At 36.7% G+C, this 16,996-nt stretch overlaps 1 protein-coding gene and 1 long non-coding RNA gene across 2 annotated transcripts; one reads left to right on the plus strand and one right to left on the minus strand.

Annotated features, from left to right (window-relative positions):
• Positions 1-109: 109 nt before the first annotated feature.
• On the plus strand, positions 110-2,298 carry LOC130734281 (uncharacterized). Its single transcript, XM_057586632.1, has 2 exons — positions 110-756; positions 1,350-2,298. The coding sequence occupies exons 1-2, from the start codon at positions 379-381 to the stop codon at positions 1,953-1,955; spliced, it is 984 nt and encodes a 327-aa protein (XP_057442615.1). The 5' UTR covers positions 110-378; the 3' UTR covers positions 1,956-2,298.
• A 1,628-nt stretch (positions 2,299-3,926) lies between these two features.
• LOC130734282 (uncharacterized) lies at positions 3,927-7,531 on the minus strand. The gene is made up of 3 exons (XR_009017865.1): positions 7,270-7,531; positions 4,801-4,924; positions 3,927-4,312 (listed from the first exon to the last, which is right to left on the minus strand). It is a non-coding gene; the product is annotated as an uncharacterized LOC130734282 (long non-coding RNA).
• Positions 7,532-16,996: the final 9,465 nt, after the last annotated feature.

The raw sequence follows: 16,996 nt of genomic DNA on the forward strand, positions 1-16,996 counted from the left end.
TCCCATTTTTCAGAATTTCCAATCTCTTCAGATTTTAATTTCTTTGCTTCTCTTCCTTTGAGCCCAATTTAAACAATGAAAATGGCATATTACCAATCATCCTTTCCCCTCAGTAGGAAACACCCATCATTGCCCCCAACAATCCTTCCCATCCTTAGAAACCTGAGCTTCCAAGATATTCCCTCTTTTTTCCACTTTCCCCCCTCTTAAATTCCATGCTCCCATTCTTCCTCTCAATTTAAATATCTCCCTCCCCTCACTCCCTCATTCCCTTCCTCCCTCCCCTTCATTTCCCAATTCTCTATAACCAATCCTCATACACAAAACCATAACACCACAACATAACAACACATCACATCACTTCACTCTCATCACATAATGGACCCTTGTCCTTCTTCCACCAACACAAACTCAGTGAGTGGCTTCTACACGTTTCTCACCAGAGGAATTGAGGACTTAGACAGAGCCTTTGTTTCTTCCACCAACAACTTCACCATGTCAATCCAATTCCTCCAAAGAGCACTTTCCATCCTCCGATCCTTCCACACTCACCTCACCCTTCTAGTCCAAAAGCTCCACCTCCCCGTCGGCGACAAGTGGCTCGACGAGTACATGGATGAGACCTCCAAGCTCTGGGAAACTTGCCATGTTCTCAAGTCTGGCGTTTCTGGCATAGAAGGTTACTACTCTGCAGGACTCAACATCACTTCCTCTTTTGACTCTCACCCTCACCTCACTCCTCAACTCTGGCGCCAGGTACTGCTCAAACTCACAACAACAATCACAAACAAACAAGCTTTTCAATTGCATAACCATAATTCTCCAACATCAAAGTTTCAGTGGTATGTTAGACGTCAGGGTTGATCTACCCTTTATACGCTATAAACAATATTCAGGTAATCGGGTCATATTTCTAGTCAACCTGATACTTCTAAACATATATGTTCTAACTTATATGTTCTTCGTGGAGGAGTGTTAGTAACACACTCTTTTAGCGACACACTCCAACACTTATTGTGATTGATTTACGTTTTGAAAAGTGATCCCTGCCCCAATTGCAATGTAAAACCTTCATATCAATCACAATTTCTCAAATCACAAAATTCCCTGTTTTTCAATCACAAATCATTATAATCCCTGCAATAGTACTATATACTACATTATCCATAGTTTTTTCAAGTTATCAAGAATCATGGCATTCCACAACCATAACGGCATAACCTTAACCTCACTCCTAAAACATTGATCACAAATGACACAAAACACAAACTACAATGTTTCATTTTTATATTTCACAATCAAAATCCATTTCAAAATGGTTTAAAGCAGAAGTTCATTTTTTTTTTCAGGTTCTGAGGGCAATATCAGCATGTCGCAGGGAAGCTGTGGGGTTGGAAGAGGAGAATCGTTCATTGATGGAAACAAGAATCCACACACTTCCTCTGCATTTCGACGAGAGGGTATCCATGGAATCCAAGCTGAATGGATTCAACGGCTTTAGGGGTGTTCTGTATGCAATGAGGAACATTAGTTCAATGCTGCTCACTATCTTGTTACAAGGGCTGGTGTACCGGTGCCCGGATACCCCAGACATGGTTCTGGGAGGCTACGAGGGTGGCCGTTTGTTTCTGGGGTCGGGGCTAATGGTATCGGCCGCGAGGCTGCAGCAGAAAGTGGCGGCGGAGATTGGTGGTGCGCAGCCGGGGATGCTACTGTATGAGTTCAGGAGGTCGAGGGTGGCGGTGGAGGAGCTGAGAGGGGAATTGGAGAGGTGGGGGTCACAGCATGTTGAGTGGGAAATGGAGGTTGGTTTGAGGGAGAGAGTGGAGAATCTCAGAATGTGTTTTGGGGTGCTGAAATCTGGTGCAGAGAGTGTTGTTTGCCAGCTAGATGATTTCTTTGATGAGATTGTGGAGGGTAGGAAGAAGCTTTTGGATTTTTGTAGTCATAGGTGAATTGAGATGAATTGTATATGGCCACAATTTGAAGGTGTTGTTGGAGTTATGTGAAATGAGAATCATATTGCAATGTTGCTGGTTGTGGATAATCTTAACATCAAGAATCATGAAGTAATTGTAATTGTGACTGCATAGTTTAGGCCTTAGGGGAAGTAAAATGGGTCATGAGTGAAGGGGGTGACAATTGACAAAGAAAAGGGAAAAAGAGAGTAACCCAAACCATGTAGAGTTAATCAAAATCTATAATAGCATGTTTAGATTAGTTTTTCTTTCCGAATCAATTCAGAAATTATGAAGCTACTTGCAGAAGTTTACATCTATAATTATTCTTATTCCACAATCAGTTGTAGAAGGATTTCCAAACATGGGCTGACTCATTTCTATTGTTGTATCTTTAACCCTTTTTACTTTCAAGTTTGCAATTTGCCAAATTAGTGTGTGTTTGTATTTACGTTCAAGTTTCTCATAAGCACATTCACTCCAATGATACGAAAACTGGAATTCGCTGAAAACGCATGCAAACTGTCTTATAATGTGCACCGACAGAAATACAAACACATAGTTAAAGGAACTAAAACCCAAACAAAAAAGCTGGTTAACCTTGTGAAAACTTTGGTGATACCCCAGAAGGCAATGCTGAATATTCTTCAATTTACTGTGGGTTCTGGGTTTGAAAACATAAGGTTACAGTATATTAGTAGTCTTGTGCTTGAGCCAAATTTTATGCCCAACTATGCTTCCTTCTTTGACTACAGCCAGGGGATAAAAACAAATGCAGATGAAAATAACAAAGAACCCCATAGGAAATGAAGGTAAAAACAGATAACAGAGAAAGTAAGGGTGTCAGAACAATTTGAAATTCCTTTTCTTTGGCACTGATTGATTTTGCTCCTTGGCATTGAATTGGAAGGAGTGCTATCATGAGTTGTTTTAGTAAATGACTAATCATTCTACTACTGAAATAACAGAAAGAAAAGCTTACGGCTGTAAGGAGCAAGCAATCTTGAGATTCCTGATATGAACTACTTTTAATGTCAAAAGCAAACTTTTTTTACTCCTAGGAAGCTTTTGTCTGATTCGTTTCACCTTGAAAGCAATGTTAATGATGATGGTGATGGAAAACAACACCATGGCATGGAGAGTGTTTCCCTCTAAGAATATTTTGTTTTTCTCTCTTTGTTTGTCTCCAAGCTCTTCAACTAGCCTTTTTTTGGGGATGTTTAATTATGTAGTTTTCAGAGGTCACTTTCTCATTTATAACCGTATCTCATGCTTTTTGCCCTTAGCCGGAAATTCATGCCTTGCCTCCTTAAAAGGGTTCATTTGAGTGCTACTTTAAAAGGAAACGGTAAAAAAAAAAAAAAATCTGAAGAAGCAAACCTGCAGACAAAAGAGATGAGTAATATATTGGCAAAAGTTCAGCATGCTGCTGGATGCCAGACAAGCACAACACAAATGGTGTTATGGGGAGTCAGGCTTCTTATAGCATGTTTAAATCAGCTTTTCTTCCATTAGAATCAATTTTGACACCTAAAGCTACTTTCAGAATTGATTTTAGCATCAGAACTATGTGTTGGAGACATACAGGTAAAATCACATATTCTCACTCGCGTCAAATTGAAGCAAAAAATAGTTGGTTTTAGAAGGATAGAATCAATTGTAGTAGTATCAAACTTGACAAAAAAAAATATTGTAGTTGTAGAATGATTTCCAAACACGCACTTAGGGTAGTGGCGCCGTAAGGTGAAAAACCATTGTCCCACAAACATATCATGGTCAATGTACAAACACATTTTGAATAGTGTTCTGAAGTTTTAATTCATCTCATACCGCAAGCAATTAGGAAACACTAACAGCAATAAGCAGAGAACAATATATCCCTATCTACATCACTATGAAATAATCTCATGCACTTAATTTAATTTATAATAAAAAAATTTCATGCACACAACAAATGACACATCAAGATGAGAAATGAAAGGTAATCACTCTTTAATTCCTGTTCTAGCAGTGTTAAGTAATTACTGAAGTTCCTTATAAACAAAGCCACAAAAACTGTGGCTGGAAATAAGGGTAATCTTTGTACAATATCAAAGTATAGCCATGGAAATATGATCTCACTTCTATTTGCATCTAAAATTTACAAGAGCTAACTTAGCTAAGAACAAAACCGAACGGGTTTAGCAAATGTCTCAACTTGATTTCTGAGCTCAATAACATTTTCATTATTCTGAGCATTCCTAAGAAAATCTTTACATGATTTCCCATGTCCATTCGAGCTATCCTAAAATGAAAATCAGCAATTGTCTCGAAATCATCTTCTAACCAGCCTCTCGAAGTCATAACAGGGGTACCTGAATACAGATGAAATAAAAAAGGGATTGGATAAAAATAGGGTTCTCAGAAGACCCAATAGCAATTATCAAACTTTAAATACAGAAATTAGCTTAGAGTACACAAATGAATGTGATAATACATGAATTATCTATGATTTGATGCACAGAAATTTTTCCTGTAAGCAGTGCATAAGACAGTAATGCATCTGATTGTTGATATATTTTAAGCAGTGCCTAACTAAAAATGTCTCCCAGTGCAGAAAATGGGTAGATAAGATAATCATAGATCCTTTGGTATGCATAATTAACATTTAACAAACAAAAGATATTTGAAGGACCATTTATGTGGAAGTTGATGCCAAGAGAAATTGACAGAATTTGGAGAGTTTTTAAATATAGCATCAATAAATTGATAGATCAAGTTTAGAGATTGAAATAAAACCACAACAAATAAATAATCTTAAGTTCATAAATTCTTAATCAAAACCACATAAATTGATGTATACCAGAATCTCAGAAATATCAGCATACTAGTCACAATTCTCGCTCCTCCAGGAGAGATGGAACCATAAATGGCACATTTGTTGAGAGTGATGCAACAAACCTTCTAGACATTCTCGTAGTTTCTTTCTGCATATAATAATGAAATGATTTAGAGAGCCTGCCCATATCAACTAGAACATGAACAACAAAGACTTAAATTACATAATTTACTGGAGAAAGGAAAAGGAGCACTACCAAGCATAACTGCAATATGCACAAATAAACCTTAGGAAAACCATACCCAAAAAGTTAGCCATTGTAGTTACCCAAAAGAGAGCTCAAGGCCTTATAAACACCACATTAGAATCTCACGCTTCCAATGTGGGACTCTAGTCTCATACCTTGCAATTAAATCCAAACATCCCAGTTCCCACCATGCTCTGCAGTCGAAAAACGGCCATGCAGGCTGGTCTGTTTGACTAGTCCCGAGCGAACATTGCAATGTTGGCGCCACCACCCGCGCCGCTCGTTTGCAGTTGAGAGACATGGTGGGAGACTCTTATAGCAGTTGATGAGAACCTTGGGGAACCTTACAAAATCTAGGCATATTAGTTTGAGAGCCAAGGCCTTATAAAGTTCACAATAGAATCTCATACTTCCAATGTGGCACTCAAGTCTCATGCCTTGCAATTGGATCCTAACAACTAAAAAAATTCTAAAATTGTACCATTGTAGAAACATATTAAGATTATTATTAATGTTATGAGTTTGAATTAGATTATTCAGAGTATTTGGGTTTGTCCCATATGTACTTCATACTTTGTATTGCATTGTATTTCACTCTTAACCTATATATATATATATATATAACAGAGGAGACTCCCCCTAGTAGATAAACACATAAAATTTACGTTGGGTTCTTTTTACTATTTGGGTAGCTTTGTTACTAAGCAATGTCAATGTCAACAGACAACATTGACATTAAAGTAAGGCAGCACCAAAGTATTAGGCTATTAGCCACTTTGATTATCATTGTTTCCTCTAAATTAATTGCTATCAAGCTTGATGGGAACTGTAAAACTATGTGGAGTGGAAATATTTGGTTAATTTTAGCCAGGTAGGTATGGGTAAAGACAGACATAGGATCCAAAGGCAGACACAGTATGGAAAGGATAAATGTATTTAGGCTTTACTTGTGAATTTTGTTGATAAGGGAGCACAAACAGTTATCCCCCATTGCAAAAAGTGAAAGAATAGTGGGATTTTCTAAAATTGATTCATGGAAAGTATGATAATTCCAATAGTATTTATGCTTTATTGCAGGAGATATTTTACCCAAAGCAAAATAAGAGGAAGTTAGTGACTACTTCCTAGAGTTTAAGAATGTCAGGGAGGGATAATGAATGAATCGGAAATTAAAGATGTTCCTCTGACTGAAGACTTAGGAGTCCTACAATGCTTCTTGGACATTGAAGTTATGTATTCAAAGAATAGGATCTTCCTATCACAAAGAAAATATGTTCTGAACTTGTTAGCCGAGACTGATCTTATGGGATCCATGCCAAGTAAGACCCGTATGGAGCCAGAAATGAAAGTTAAGACAGATGGAGTTTCTTCTCTAACCCACAGACGTTTAAAAGGATAGTAGGTAAGTTGAATTATCTAATTGTCACAAGGACAATTATTGCTTTCCCAATAAACGTTGTTAGTCAAATTTATGTCTTCCCCTTACTTATGTTGGAAACCACTAACCTGCATTGTTAAGTAATTGAGGAAAGCTCTGGAAAAAGGTAATGAATACAGGGATCAATGGAACATGCAAGCAGAGGCTTTTTCATATGCAATTTGTGCAGGATCACCTATTGACTGAAAATCTATAGCCGTCTATCGTGTCTTTTAAGAAGGTAGATTGATATCATGGAAAACCAAGAAACAAAATGAGGAAACAAGATCAAGTGCAGAAGCAAAATACTGAGCTATGGCTCAAACTACTTGTGAATTCATGAGGTTAAGATAGTACATCTGCTATGAGACTGTGGTGAGCTTACAATGCTATCAGTAACATACACATCTCACCATCAAATCTAGTTTTTCATAAAAGAAATAATCATATCGAGGTGGATTGTCGCTTCATCCGATAAAAGATTAAAAAAAAACCTTATATCTACCTCCTATCCTAGGACATGAGACAAATTTGTTTACAAAAGGCCTTGCTAGAGTACATACTACATAGTGATTTCATTTGTAACAAGTTGGGTATGATTAATATTTATAGTCTAGCTTGAGAGTGTTAAGAGTTATTATTGATGTCATGATTTTCAGTTTGACTATTGAGACTATATGAATTTGGCCTATCACAAGTCATTTACTTCAATCAACAATATGGACAATATCAGAAACACAAAACATAATCATTCAAAGCATACTTTTTAATCCACATCAACAACAATTTGGCTTCCACTGAACAAACATAAACAGAAAACTTCACCAACCTTAGTTTCATTCAAATGGGAGGGTGTTGGCAAAGGTGGGGGGTTATGGGTAGGAGTAGAAACAGCAGAAGCAGCGGCAGCAGCGTCTGAAACAGGAGCAGCGGAAAGAGCGAAAGGTGGGACGTTGAGGGACACTGTTACTGTTGGATGTTTCCATGAAGCTTTTGGTTGGGGGTGGAATTGAGGAAAGAACAAAGGAACAAGATAGAGATAAAAGATTGAGGTAGAGTCGGTGAGAGTGACGAAGTAATAAAGGGAAATAAATGAAACGTGTCTCTAGGCAAATACCCAACACCTCATTCTTGGTCACACTTAATCACAAAATTACAACTCATTAAAATAAATAACACACTCAAATCCAAAAAAATAAAAGCCTGAGCATGCTCAATTTCTTGTTGGGGAGATATATAGGAGGAACCCTTGACCAAGAAATAGGGATGGCAACGGGTCGGGTCGGGCTCGGGTTTTGCCCAAACCCAAACTCACTCTCATATAAATACAAACTCAAATCCGTCGGGTTTCAGGTTTACTCCAACCCGTTGTAGCCCTTAAATTCATGTTATAACCTAACTTGATGTATAAATTTTTTTGCAAAACAAAATGCAACTTGTATTATTTTATTGTGAAAAAACCATTTATATCTTTTTTGCCAAAAAAATATGATACCTTAATGTTCAAATATGATCAAATTGTTAACAAATTAAGTTGTTAACATGATATCTAAGAGTAGTTTTGCAATTTCATATATAATGTTCGGGTTCGGGTGCGGGTTTCACCAATATCAAGCACAAACCCAATCATATCGGGTTTTACCCGTAAAATCGGGTTCAGGCGGGCCCCGCGGGTTTGGGTTTCGTTGCCATCCCTACCAAGAAAGCAAGACACCAAAAAAATTTGACGTTACATCTATACCAAAAACCTTACGTCTTTGGGTACATAAGTCACATTTTTTATAAAATCAACGTCTCTCATATTTAACTAATGTGGGGTATCATCTCATGCTTAGTTTAAGTGGTAAGAGCTACGAAACATAAGGGTTAGGTTGGATGAAGATTCAGGGTTCAAGGTTCGAACTTTGAGGATTGACTAATTTACTAACAACTAAAATTTGCTTATGAAAAACGCTTGAAGTCTCAAGAATAAAGAGCATAGAATATGACTGCATTCTTGGACTAGTTCTCATTTCTCTGTTCACCTTCTTGATTCAGCTGACTCATTTCACCTGTTTCACCCCTTTCAGCCATTTCACCCCTTCATCACCATTGAACAATTGCTTCTTAAAATAACTGCCAACAAATATTTTCCTTTTGAACCTCTTTCACACAAGGGTTCTTGCAATACTTTCATCAAAGTGTCTTACACCTCTCTTTCTCACTATCATTAAAAGATAAACCTCTCCTAATCTCATCATTGTCACAGTCATCACCTACATCAATTACAACCTCTTCCTCAACACTCTCTTTCTCTGTTGCATGTATCTACTCTTCTAGAACATGACCTTGCACTGCATCATGTATGTTCTAAGCCACCTCCGCAACTTCAAGCTTAATATGAATATCAGCATCTCCTCCATTATCTAAAGCCTAAGATGATGCTTTTGGAGTATGAAAATCCATAGGAATCTTCCTCAACCCTGCTCAAACCCAACCTCCCTAGGTTTCCACTACAACTTCAAGTTCCCATGATATTGAAAGGTATCTCTGACAATATCTTTGGCCTCAAGGAAAGACCATGTATCCTCATGAAGATCATTCACATAATTTGGAGATATACTATCTGTTCTTATCAGAATTTGGACTGTGTCTATTGTTGTGCTTGGTGACAGAGCTATGTTGTGGCTTGACGCTCATGTTAGTGAATGAGCATGAGCAAAGAGGGAATTTATGAGCCTAAGAAGAACTCATAAATGCTAAAAATGAATAAATGTAAATGAACGATATTATATGTACTTATAGGCTTGATATGTATGTTCAGTGTGAGGGAAATCCTTTAATTGGAGCATCCGAGCGCAAGGTTGGTTTGTTACCGTCGTGTTATTAAAAATCCATAGGAATCTTGTGTCTCTTCCTATGGATTTGGATTGTGTCTCTTGTTGTGCTTGGTGACAGAGCTATGTCGAGGCTTGACCTGAGAGAGCGGTGGTATTGGTCTCAAGTATAGGGGAGTACTTTGACGCTCAAGTTAGTGAATGAACATAGAGAGAATTTATGAGTCTAAGAAGAACTCATAAATGCTAAGAATGAATAACATATTATGTAAATGAACGATATTGTATGTATTTATAGGCTTGATATGTATGTTCGATGTAAGGGAAGTCCTTTAATTAGAGCATGTGAGCGCAAGGTTGGTTTGTTGTCGTCATGTTTAAGTATATATCTCGGCCTTTTGCCAGCCCGGTCGAACACTATGTCAGTTGAGTCAGGGTAGTCCGTTCCTGAACCAAGTTTCACTAGCCGACCATATGAAGTATGCTTAAGAGCATATCCGTGAGCCTCGACCTCAAGCCCTCAACTTCGTCGGGTCGTGTGACTTTTAGAGCTAACCAAAATACTCTCCATGCCTAAGAGTACCCATTGAGACTTTGACATTGGTTTTTTTTTCTTTTCTGAAAGTGTTTGACATTGCTGAAAAAAAATATGAATAATGTGAAAAAAAAAATTATTTACCAAAAAAGGGTTAAAAAAATCATATTTACAAAATTGATGTGTTTTTGAGAAAAAGCAACGAACGCAAGGCCACAGTCAAAAAACCGTGGCCTAAAGTCATGAAAGGCCACGGTTCCTACCACGGTTATGGAACCGTAGCCTATACCTTCTTCACATTCACACTAAAATCCACTTTCTTCAAAAAATTCGTATAAATTATTTCCACTAATGAAAAATGAATTTTTATATGTGTTTATAATTTCATATGAGTTTATTATATTTTTTTATAGATATTTATTTTAAAGAACAAAAGTAAATATGAGCTTTTCATATATTAAATGTTTAAAAAATAAATATCATGAATTTAATATATATTTTTAAAATTTCATGAATTTAATATATTAATTTTTTTATTTATAAATATTTAAATAAAGACTCATATTTAAATAAAGAGCCAATATTTAAATCTCGTGAGTTTATTATATTTTAAACATTTAAATAAATAAAAAGCTCATATTTATTTTTGTTCTTTAAAATAAATATCTATAAAAACATAAATAAATATAATATACCCATATGAAATTATAAAAACATATAAAAATTTATTTATTATAAGTGAAAATTATTGATACAAATATTTTTTGGAGAAAGTGAAATTTTTGGTAATGTGAAGAAGTTATTGGCTACGGTTCTTAAACCGTGGCTAGAACCGATGTTTAGGCCACATGTTCAGAACTGTTGCGTTTACCAACTTTAGGCCACGGTTTATAATAGTGGCCATGCTTCCGTGGATTTTTTCTCAAAAACACACCAGTTTGGTAAATATGATTTTTTTTACCCTTTTTTGGTAAATAAATTTTTTTTTCACATTATTCATATTTTTTTTTCGACATTGCTAGTTAGAAACCAAAAACATATTAAAAAAAACTATGGGCTATTTATTTTTTTATAAGTAAAAAAAATTCCAATTTAATCCCATATCATTATTCACTTGGATTAGGGTATTTAGAAGGCGATGGTGTTGTTTGTTATTTACGGACAAAGTGGTTGGTGCGGGAAGCAGTAGCAGATGATGGAGTCGTCGTTGTCGTTTTGGGAATACACCGTGTTCCTCTTTCTCCGCCCTCTCCTCGCCATAAGCTTCGTTCTCACCTTAATTTCTCTAGGTAACTATTTCCCTTCTTCATCATCGTGTTTGGTGGAAAATCTCTCACAAGAGCGATTTGATTTTTGTGGTGTTAAGGTTGGTTGTTGGCATGGAAACTGGTGTTGGTACACGTTCCTCTGGTGCAAGAGATTTTTGGCCTTAAAAAGAAACCTGTACGATCCAAGCCTCCTACTGGTCGCCTCTCCAAAATTTACAGCACCATGAGTGCCCCTAATTCACCTTCCACTTGGTAACTTGTCTTTCTCTGCTTCTTTTTTTCATATGCCATAGTGAATTGAATTGAATGGAATGGAATGAAATGAAATAAATAAACGAGTTTACTGTCCCGTTAATTGGATTGGTCATGATAAAATAAAGGAATGTATGAAATAACCCCTAAATTAGTCACCCCAATATATACCAATGACTTCAAGTTAGGTTAATAATATTAGAAAAATACCATTTTGGGTCCTCGAACTAATTAGATATGCATCGTATTAGCCTCTTTGATGTTGTTCATTATTGTTTCTATGGGTACTTATATGATCAATATTTTGAATAGTTCGAGTACTTAAAATTTATTTACTTAGTGCATGTTTGGAAACCCTTCTATAATTGATTCTAAAGACAATCAATTTTAAGGAGAAGCTTCCTTTGAGTAGAGGAAGGAAGAGTCAAAACAAAGAGACAAAACACTCCAATCTCTAACAACCATGCCTAAATAAGAGGCACTCATCCAAAGCTCAAAGAGCTGTAAATAATCTGTCCCAAAACAAACATTACGAAAACAAATATATAAAGCCATAGACGATACCCACCAAAACGATAGAGCTTCGGCCACCACCTGGGAGATGACATCGATCAGAGCAACAGACGCATCAGCCAAAACTGAGTCTTCATGGTCGCCGACCACAAAGCCAAAACCAGCCAGCCCCACACCCACCACCAAAGATTCAAAATTATCCATGACCACTAAGAGAGGGCCTTGCCCATGACTCATAGACTGAGGAAGAGTAAGTGGAGGTCCCTTCGGAATCTAATTATTCTCCCACACTCGAACTTTTGAATCATCACCAATTCTCCGTAGGCCCCCTTTCTTAAAATCCACCTAGAGTGGAGGATACTAGATCATGCATAGCTAGGGCCCTTCCTGGCCTCAAATAAATCACCACAGGGGAAATAAACAGCCTTGAAAACTCTACTAAGCAAAGATTAAGGAACATAATAAATCTTCCACCAGTTTTTCTCAATAAGAACTGTATTAAAAGATTAAAATCCCGGGATCAAGACCACCACATACCTTAGGCTTCTTCCACCAGAAAGCGAATTAGTGACGTATGAGGAACTGATGTAGAAGATTGTGAATGATCATGGAGGGGTCTTTGAGGATGATGAGGATATTGCTAGGGTGTGGTAATAGGGTACTTTCAGGGGCTCTTGTCTTCTTCTAGGCCGATGGTATTGAGTTTATATTTTGGTGGCTAATAGGATCTCTGCAGATCATTCCCAACTCATGTCGGCTCCTTTTTCTAAGCTTGAGGTTGAGGAGACATTGTTTCATATGCACCCGACTATGGCTCTCGGTTCTGATGGCTTACCTGCTCTATTACCTAGATTTTCGAGGATTATTTGTGATGACATGACTCACTTTTGCTTCCAGGTTCTAAATGATCACACCTCTCTGGGTACTATTAACCAAAAGCTACTTGTTTTAATACCTAAAATTAAAAAACTTTCAGTCGGCCGTCAGTTTCAACCTATTAGTCTTTGTAATGTTGTGTTCAAGTTATCATAAAGACTATTAACAATAGACCAAAGTTAGTTCTACCTGATATTATTTGTGACACCACATCTTGCCATTGAGAGACTTATTAGTGATAATGCTCTTATAGCTTTTGAGTGTTTCCATTACATGAAAAATAAGTTTACGGGTAGGAAGGGGAAGAGGATGATGACCCTTAAGTTGGATATGTCTAAAGCTTATGATATGGTTGAATAACCTTTTTTGAAAATTGTCCTTGGGTTTTCCTGACAGTTTGGTTTCTTTGATTATGCTTTGTGTGTCATCTATTAATTTTTATATAATGTTGAATGAGAATTCACATTTTCCTCCCTAGAGTTCTCTATTAAGGTGATCTTTTGTCACCTTATTTTCTTTATTTATTTTGTGTGAGAAGTGCTCTCTTCTTTATTTCATAAAGCTATTGCTTCTTCTGCCTTGCATGTGGAGAAGCAATAGCCTTATAAATCAAAGTAGAAAACACTTTTTCAGACAAAATAAATAAAAAAGGTGACAAAGAATCCGTTAACAGAGACCCATATGTGGAGAAAAAGCATGTTATCGATTTCCATTCAACATCATAGAAAAACTGTTAGATGACACACACAACCCACAATCAAAGAAACCAAATTGTCAGAAAAAAAAAACCCATCTAGAAAAAAGCACTTTTCAGAGAATGTCATTCAACCTTGTCATATGCTTTTGACATATCCAACTTAGGGTCATCCTACTTGTGATCTTCTTTTTCATGTAATGAAAACATTCAAAAGCAATTAGAGCATTATCAGTAATAAGCCTCCTAAGGATAAAGTTACTCCGAGTGTCACAAATAATATAAAGCAAGACTAACTTTAGTCTATTAGCAATAGTCTTAGTGATAATCAACACAACATTGCAAAGACTAATCGCAACAAGTAGCTTTTGGTTAATAGTACCTGACGTAGCCATTTAGGATCGGAGGCAAAAGTGAGTCACGTCATCGCCAATAATCCTCCAAAATCTCTAGTAGAATATTGCAGGTAAGCCATCAGCACCAAGTGCATCTAAAACAATGCCTGAAGGTCTCCTGGCCTTCATCCTTAGAAAAAGGAGCTGACAACAACTGGAAATGATCCGTCGACCCTGAAAGTACCCTGCTAGTAGCAATATCCTCAAAGACCCCTCCATGGTCATTCTCAATCAGATCATCGGCAGTCGCTGATTCTCTTTGTGGTGGAGGAACCCTGTGTTCTTATCCCCATATCTAGCCAATTAGCCCTGAACCTTTGGCACCACAAACTCTTCATTTTTAGCCTCCTGAATATCCAACACAGCCTGGTCAGTTTGAATCCTCCCCTCCAGGAATTTGAAGAGATGTTTTAACCTTGGCAATCATCTTGAGCAGATCCCCATATTTGAGCCACCCCCATTCACCCAAAGTAGCCAGCTTTGAATCGAAGCTCACAGCCTAGGTACTAACTTAAGTCATCCGTAAATGTTAAGAGAATTTAGTGGTTTACTAACTTAAGTTTTTATGTGAACGGAATGATAAATAGATTAGTTAGTTTTACTTTTATCCTTATCAAACTCTTAGTTTTGTCCTTAACTTTAGCACTTATTTTCATTAGGCCCTCGGCTAAAGAAACAAAAAAGTTCTCAATCTATTTTCTGTTGTTCAAATTAGTATCAACCTATTTTTGTTAGTCCTTTGCTAGAGACTAATGTGACCTATGAAAGTATAGGTCGGGACTAATATGAAAAATCATACTAAGGTTGTGGATATAAACTGGATATAGTCGTTTTATTCCATACTCCCCAGATCAGTAAACACAATAATAGGGACATTAGATTTAATGAAATGGATCTAATCTATCTTGTTTCATTCCATTACATTTTATTTCAAATAATAATATAAGGCACCTTTAGAATAACATTATGTAATGAGTTTTCTGTTGTGAAGTTTTGATGAGAATAATGGATATAGACTTCTATTGGAGAGAATAGAGTATGCTTGAGATAAAAGATGGGAAAGATATTTGTACAGATTTGTCCACTAAGGAGGGACTGGTCTCTCACTAAAAAATTCACCTTGCTTCCTATCAACTTCCAATAGGTGTTAAAAATATTTCTCTTACAAGTTTTGGGAATAATGAGTTATTAGTGTTGGAATCTGATTTTCTATAGGGGTGCTCTGTCTTTGTATAGCATGGAGTCTGTTGTGAGTTTGTTAACCATCTGTTATGTGTTAGTTATACTGTGAACCTCTCATCTAGCTAGCACCAGCCTGGGAAGCACGGACACTTCAAAACAGAGGTGTGTCCGCGTGTCGGCACGCGGACGACACGAACACGCCACCGACACGTGACCGACACGTGTCGGACACGTCTGAGGCGTGTCTGAATAAAAAAACATTATTTCTTGGCTCGGACACGGCTTGGACACGGCGTGGACACGGCTTGTATATTGAGCCGACACACCTTTGTGGCTGGACACACATATGGGACACTTTGTACTATTTTTTTATTATTTTCTGACTTAAAAAAAAGATAAATTAAAAATAAACAACCTTATCTAATTAAACATCAAACAAACGTAATAAAAAACAATGATTCAGTGGGCTCATAACGCACAAACACGACGCTTCTCCTCTCCTCTTCTCTTGCGTGTTTCATCTCCTTCCTCCGCCAGCGGCGGCGCTCCTCCTTCTCCACCAGCGGTGACGTTTCCTCCTTCCTCTTGGTCTTCTCTCTTGCTTCCCTTCTCTGTTACTTGAAATAGGTAAGACCTTTATTTTGTTTTCACTCTGATTTTGCAGTTTTTACTTGATAGAGAGAGTGAGCATGGTTAGATTATTTGTGTTTATGAGTATTGGATATTGATATTCTGGTTTTTGCTTCCTTCTTTGATGTACTGTGAAGGCTTTCTTCCCTTGCTTTTATTGGTTCTTTGTTTTCCCTGTTTGTAATAGGGTTTGCACCCCTTAAGTGCAATTCATTTATTCAATCTCATTTTACTGCACATCATTGTACTTCAGAATTGTAAGATCAATCTGATTAGGTATCAATAGTGTTAATTACAAATATACAGATACTATCCTAAATTAGTTTCTTAAGGTTTCTCCTAATCGATTATATTATATGTACATATACACTACCATAAATATGTAAGACTTTCTGAAATTTTTTATTACCATACAGTCAGACTAATGGTTGAATGATGTTTTAGTTCAAACTCTCCTAATCTTTGGTAAAATGTAGCCTGATATTGATAAATAGTACAATTTTCAAGCTTCTTTTGCTTCTATTGAGAAGCATTGTTACTGACTTAATTGTGTGTGTTATTGTATTGAATTGATCAACATATTATAGTACAATGTTCTCTTAATTTTGTGAACATATATATATATATATATATATATATATATATATATATATATATATATATATATATATATAAGCCGTGTCCCCGTATCCTATTTTTTAGAGTTTAGCCGTGTCGGCGTTCCCGCCCGTGTCCGTGTCCGAGTCCGTGCTTCATAGGCACCAGCTAAGTGTGACGCACCAGCTGTTGTATAAATATCATCTCTCATATGATCAGAAAAGGTATATTCAGAAAATTCAGTTTTGCTTTCTTTATTCTCTCTCCTCCTTCTTTTCTTACACACTGATATATTTATGGTATGAAGAGCCTCACGATCCAATTATGGTGGGATCTCCTTCATCCACCATTCCTTCAAATTTAAAAACTTCATCCGAGTTCATTGCACGAACGTTTTTTGTCTACTCCATTGCCTCTGAAGCTTGAGGAGAATTACTTCCTCACATGGAAGAAGCATCAAATATTGTCTTACATTCGAGGGCACAATTCGGAAAAGTATGCTTCCACTAATTCTAGAGAATACAAACAGGTTCCAACAGATTCATTCTCTTTCACTTCAAAATAGAAAGGTGGAACTTGATCCTAATGCATGTTAGGTTTTTAAGCAACCAGAATGTTGGCTTGATAGTTTCTCTAGTCTCTTTGTGTTTTGTAGTTGATCTCATTAGTGTTTTATACAGTTAAGTTTTTAACATAATGTAGCTAATTATGTATCACTCTTGATTAGAGATATAGATAAGATCGTCTCTATATTCATGGTTGCTTTCTTGACGTTGCAGATAAGATCAATAAATTGCA

The sequence above is a fragment of the Lotus japonicus genome, chromosome 1, assembly GCF_012489685.1.
Source record: "Lotus japonicus ecotype B-129 chromosome 1, LjGifu_v1.2".
NCBI classification, from domain to species: domain Eukaryota; kingdom Viridiplantae; phylum Streptophyta; class Magnoliopsida; order Fabales; family Fabaceae; genus Lotus; species Lotus japonicus.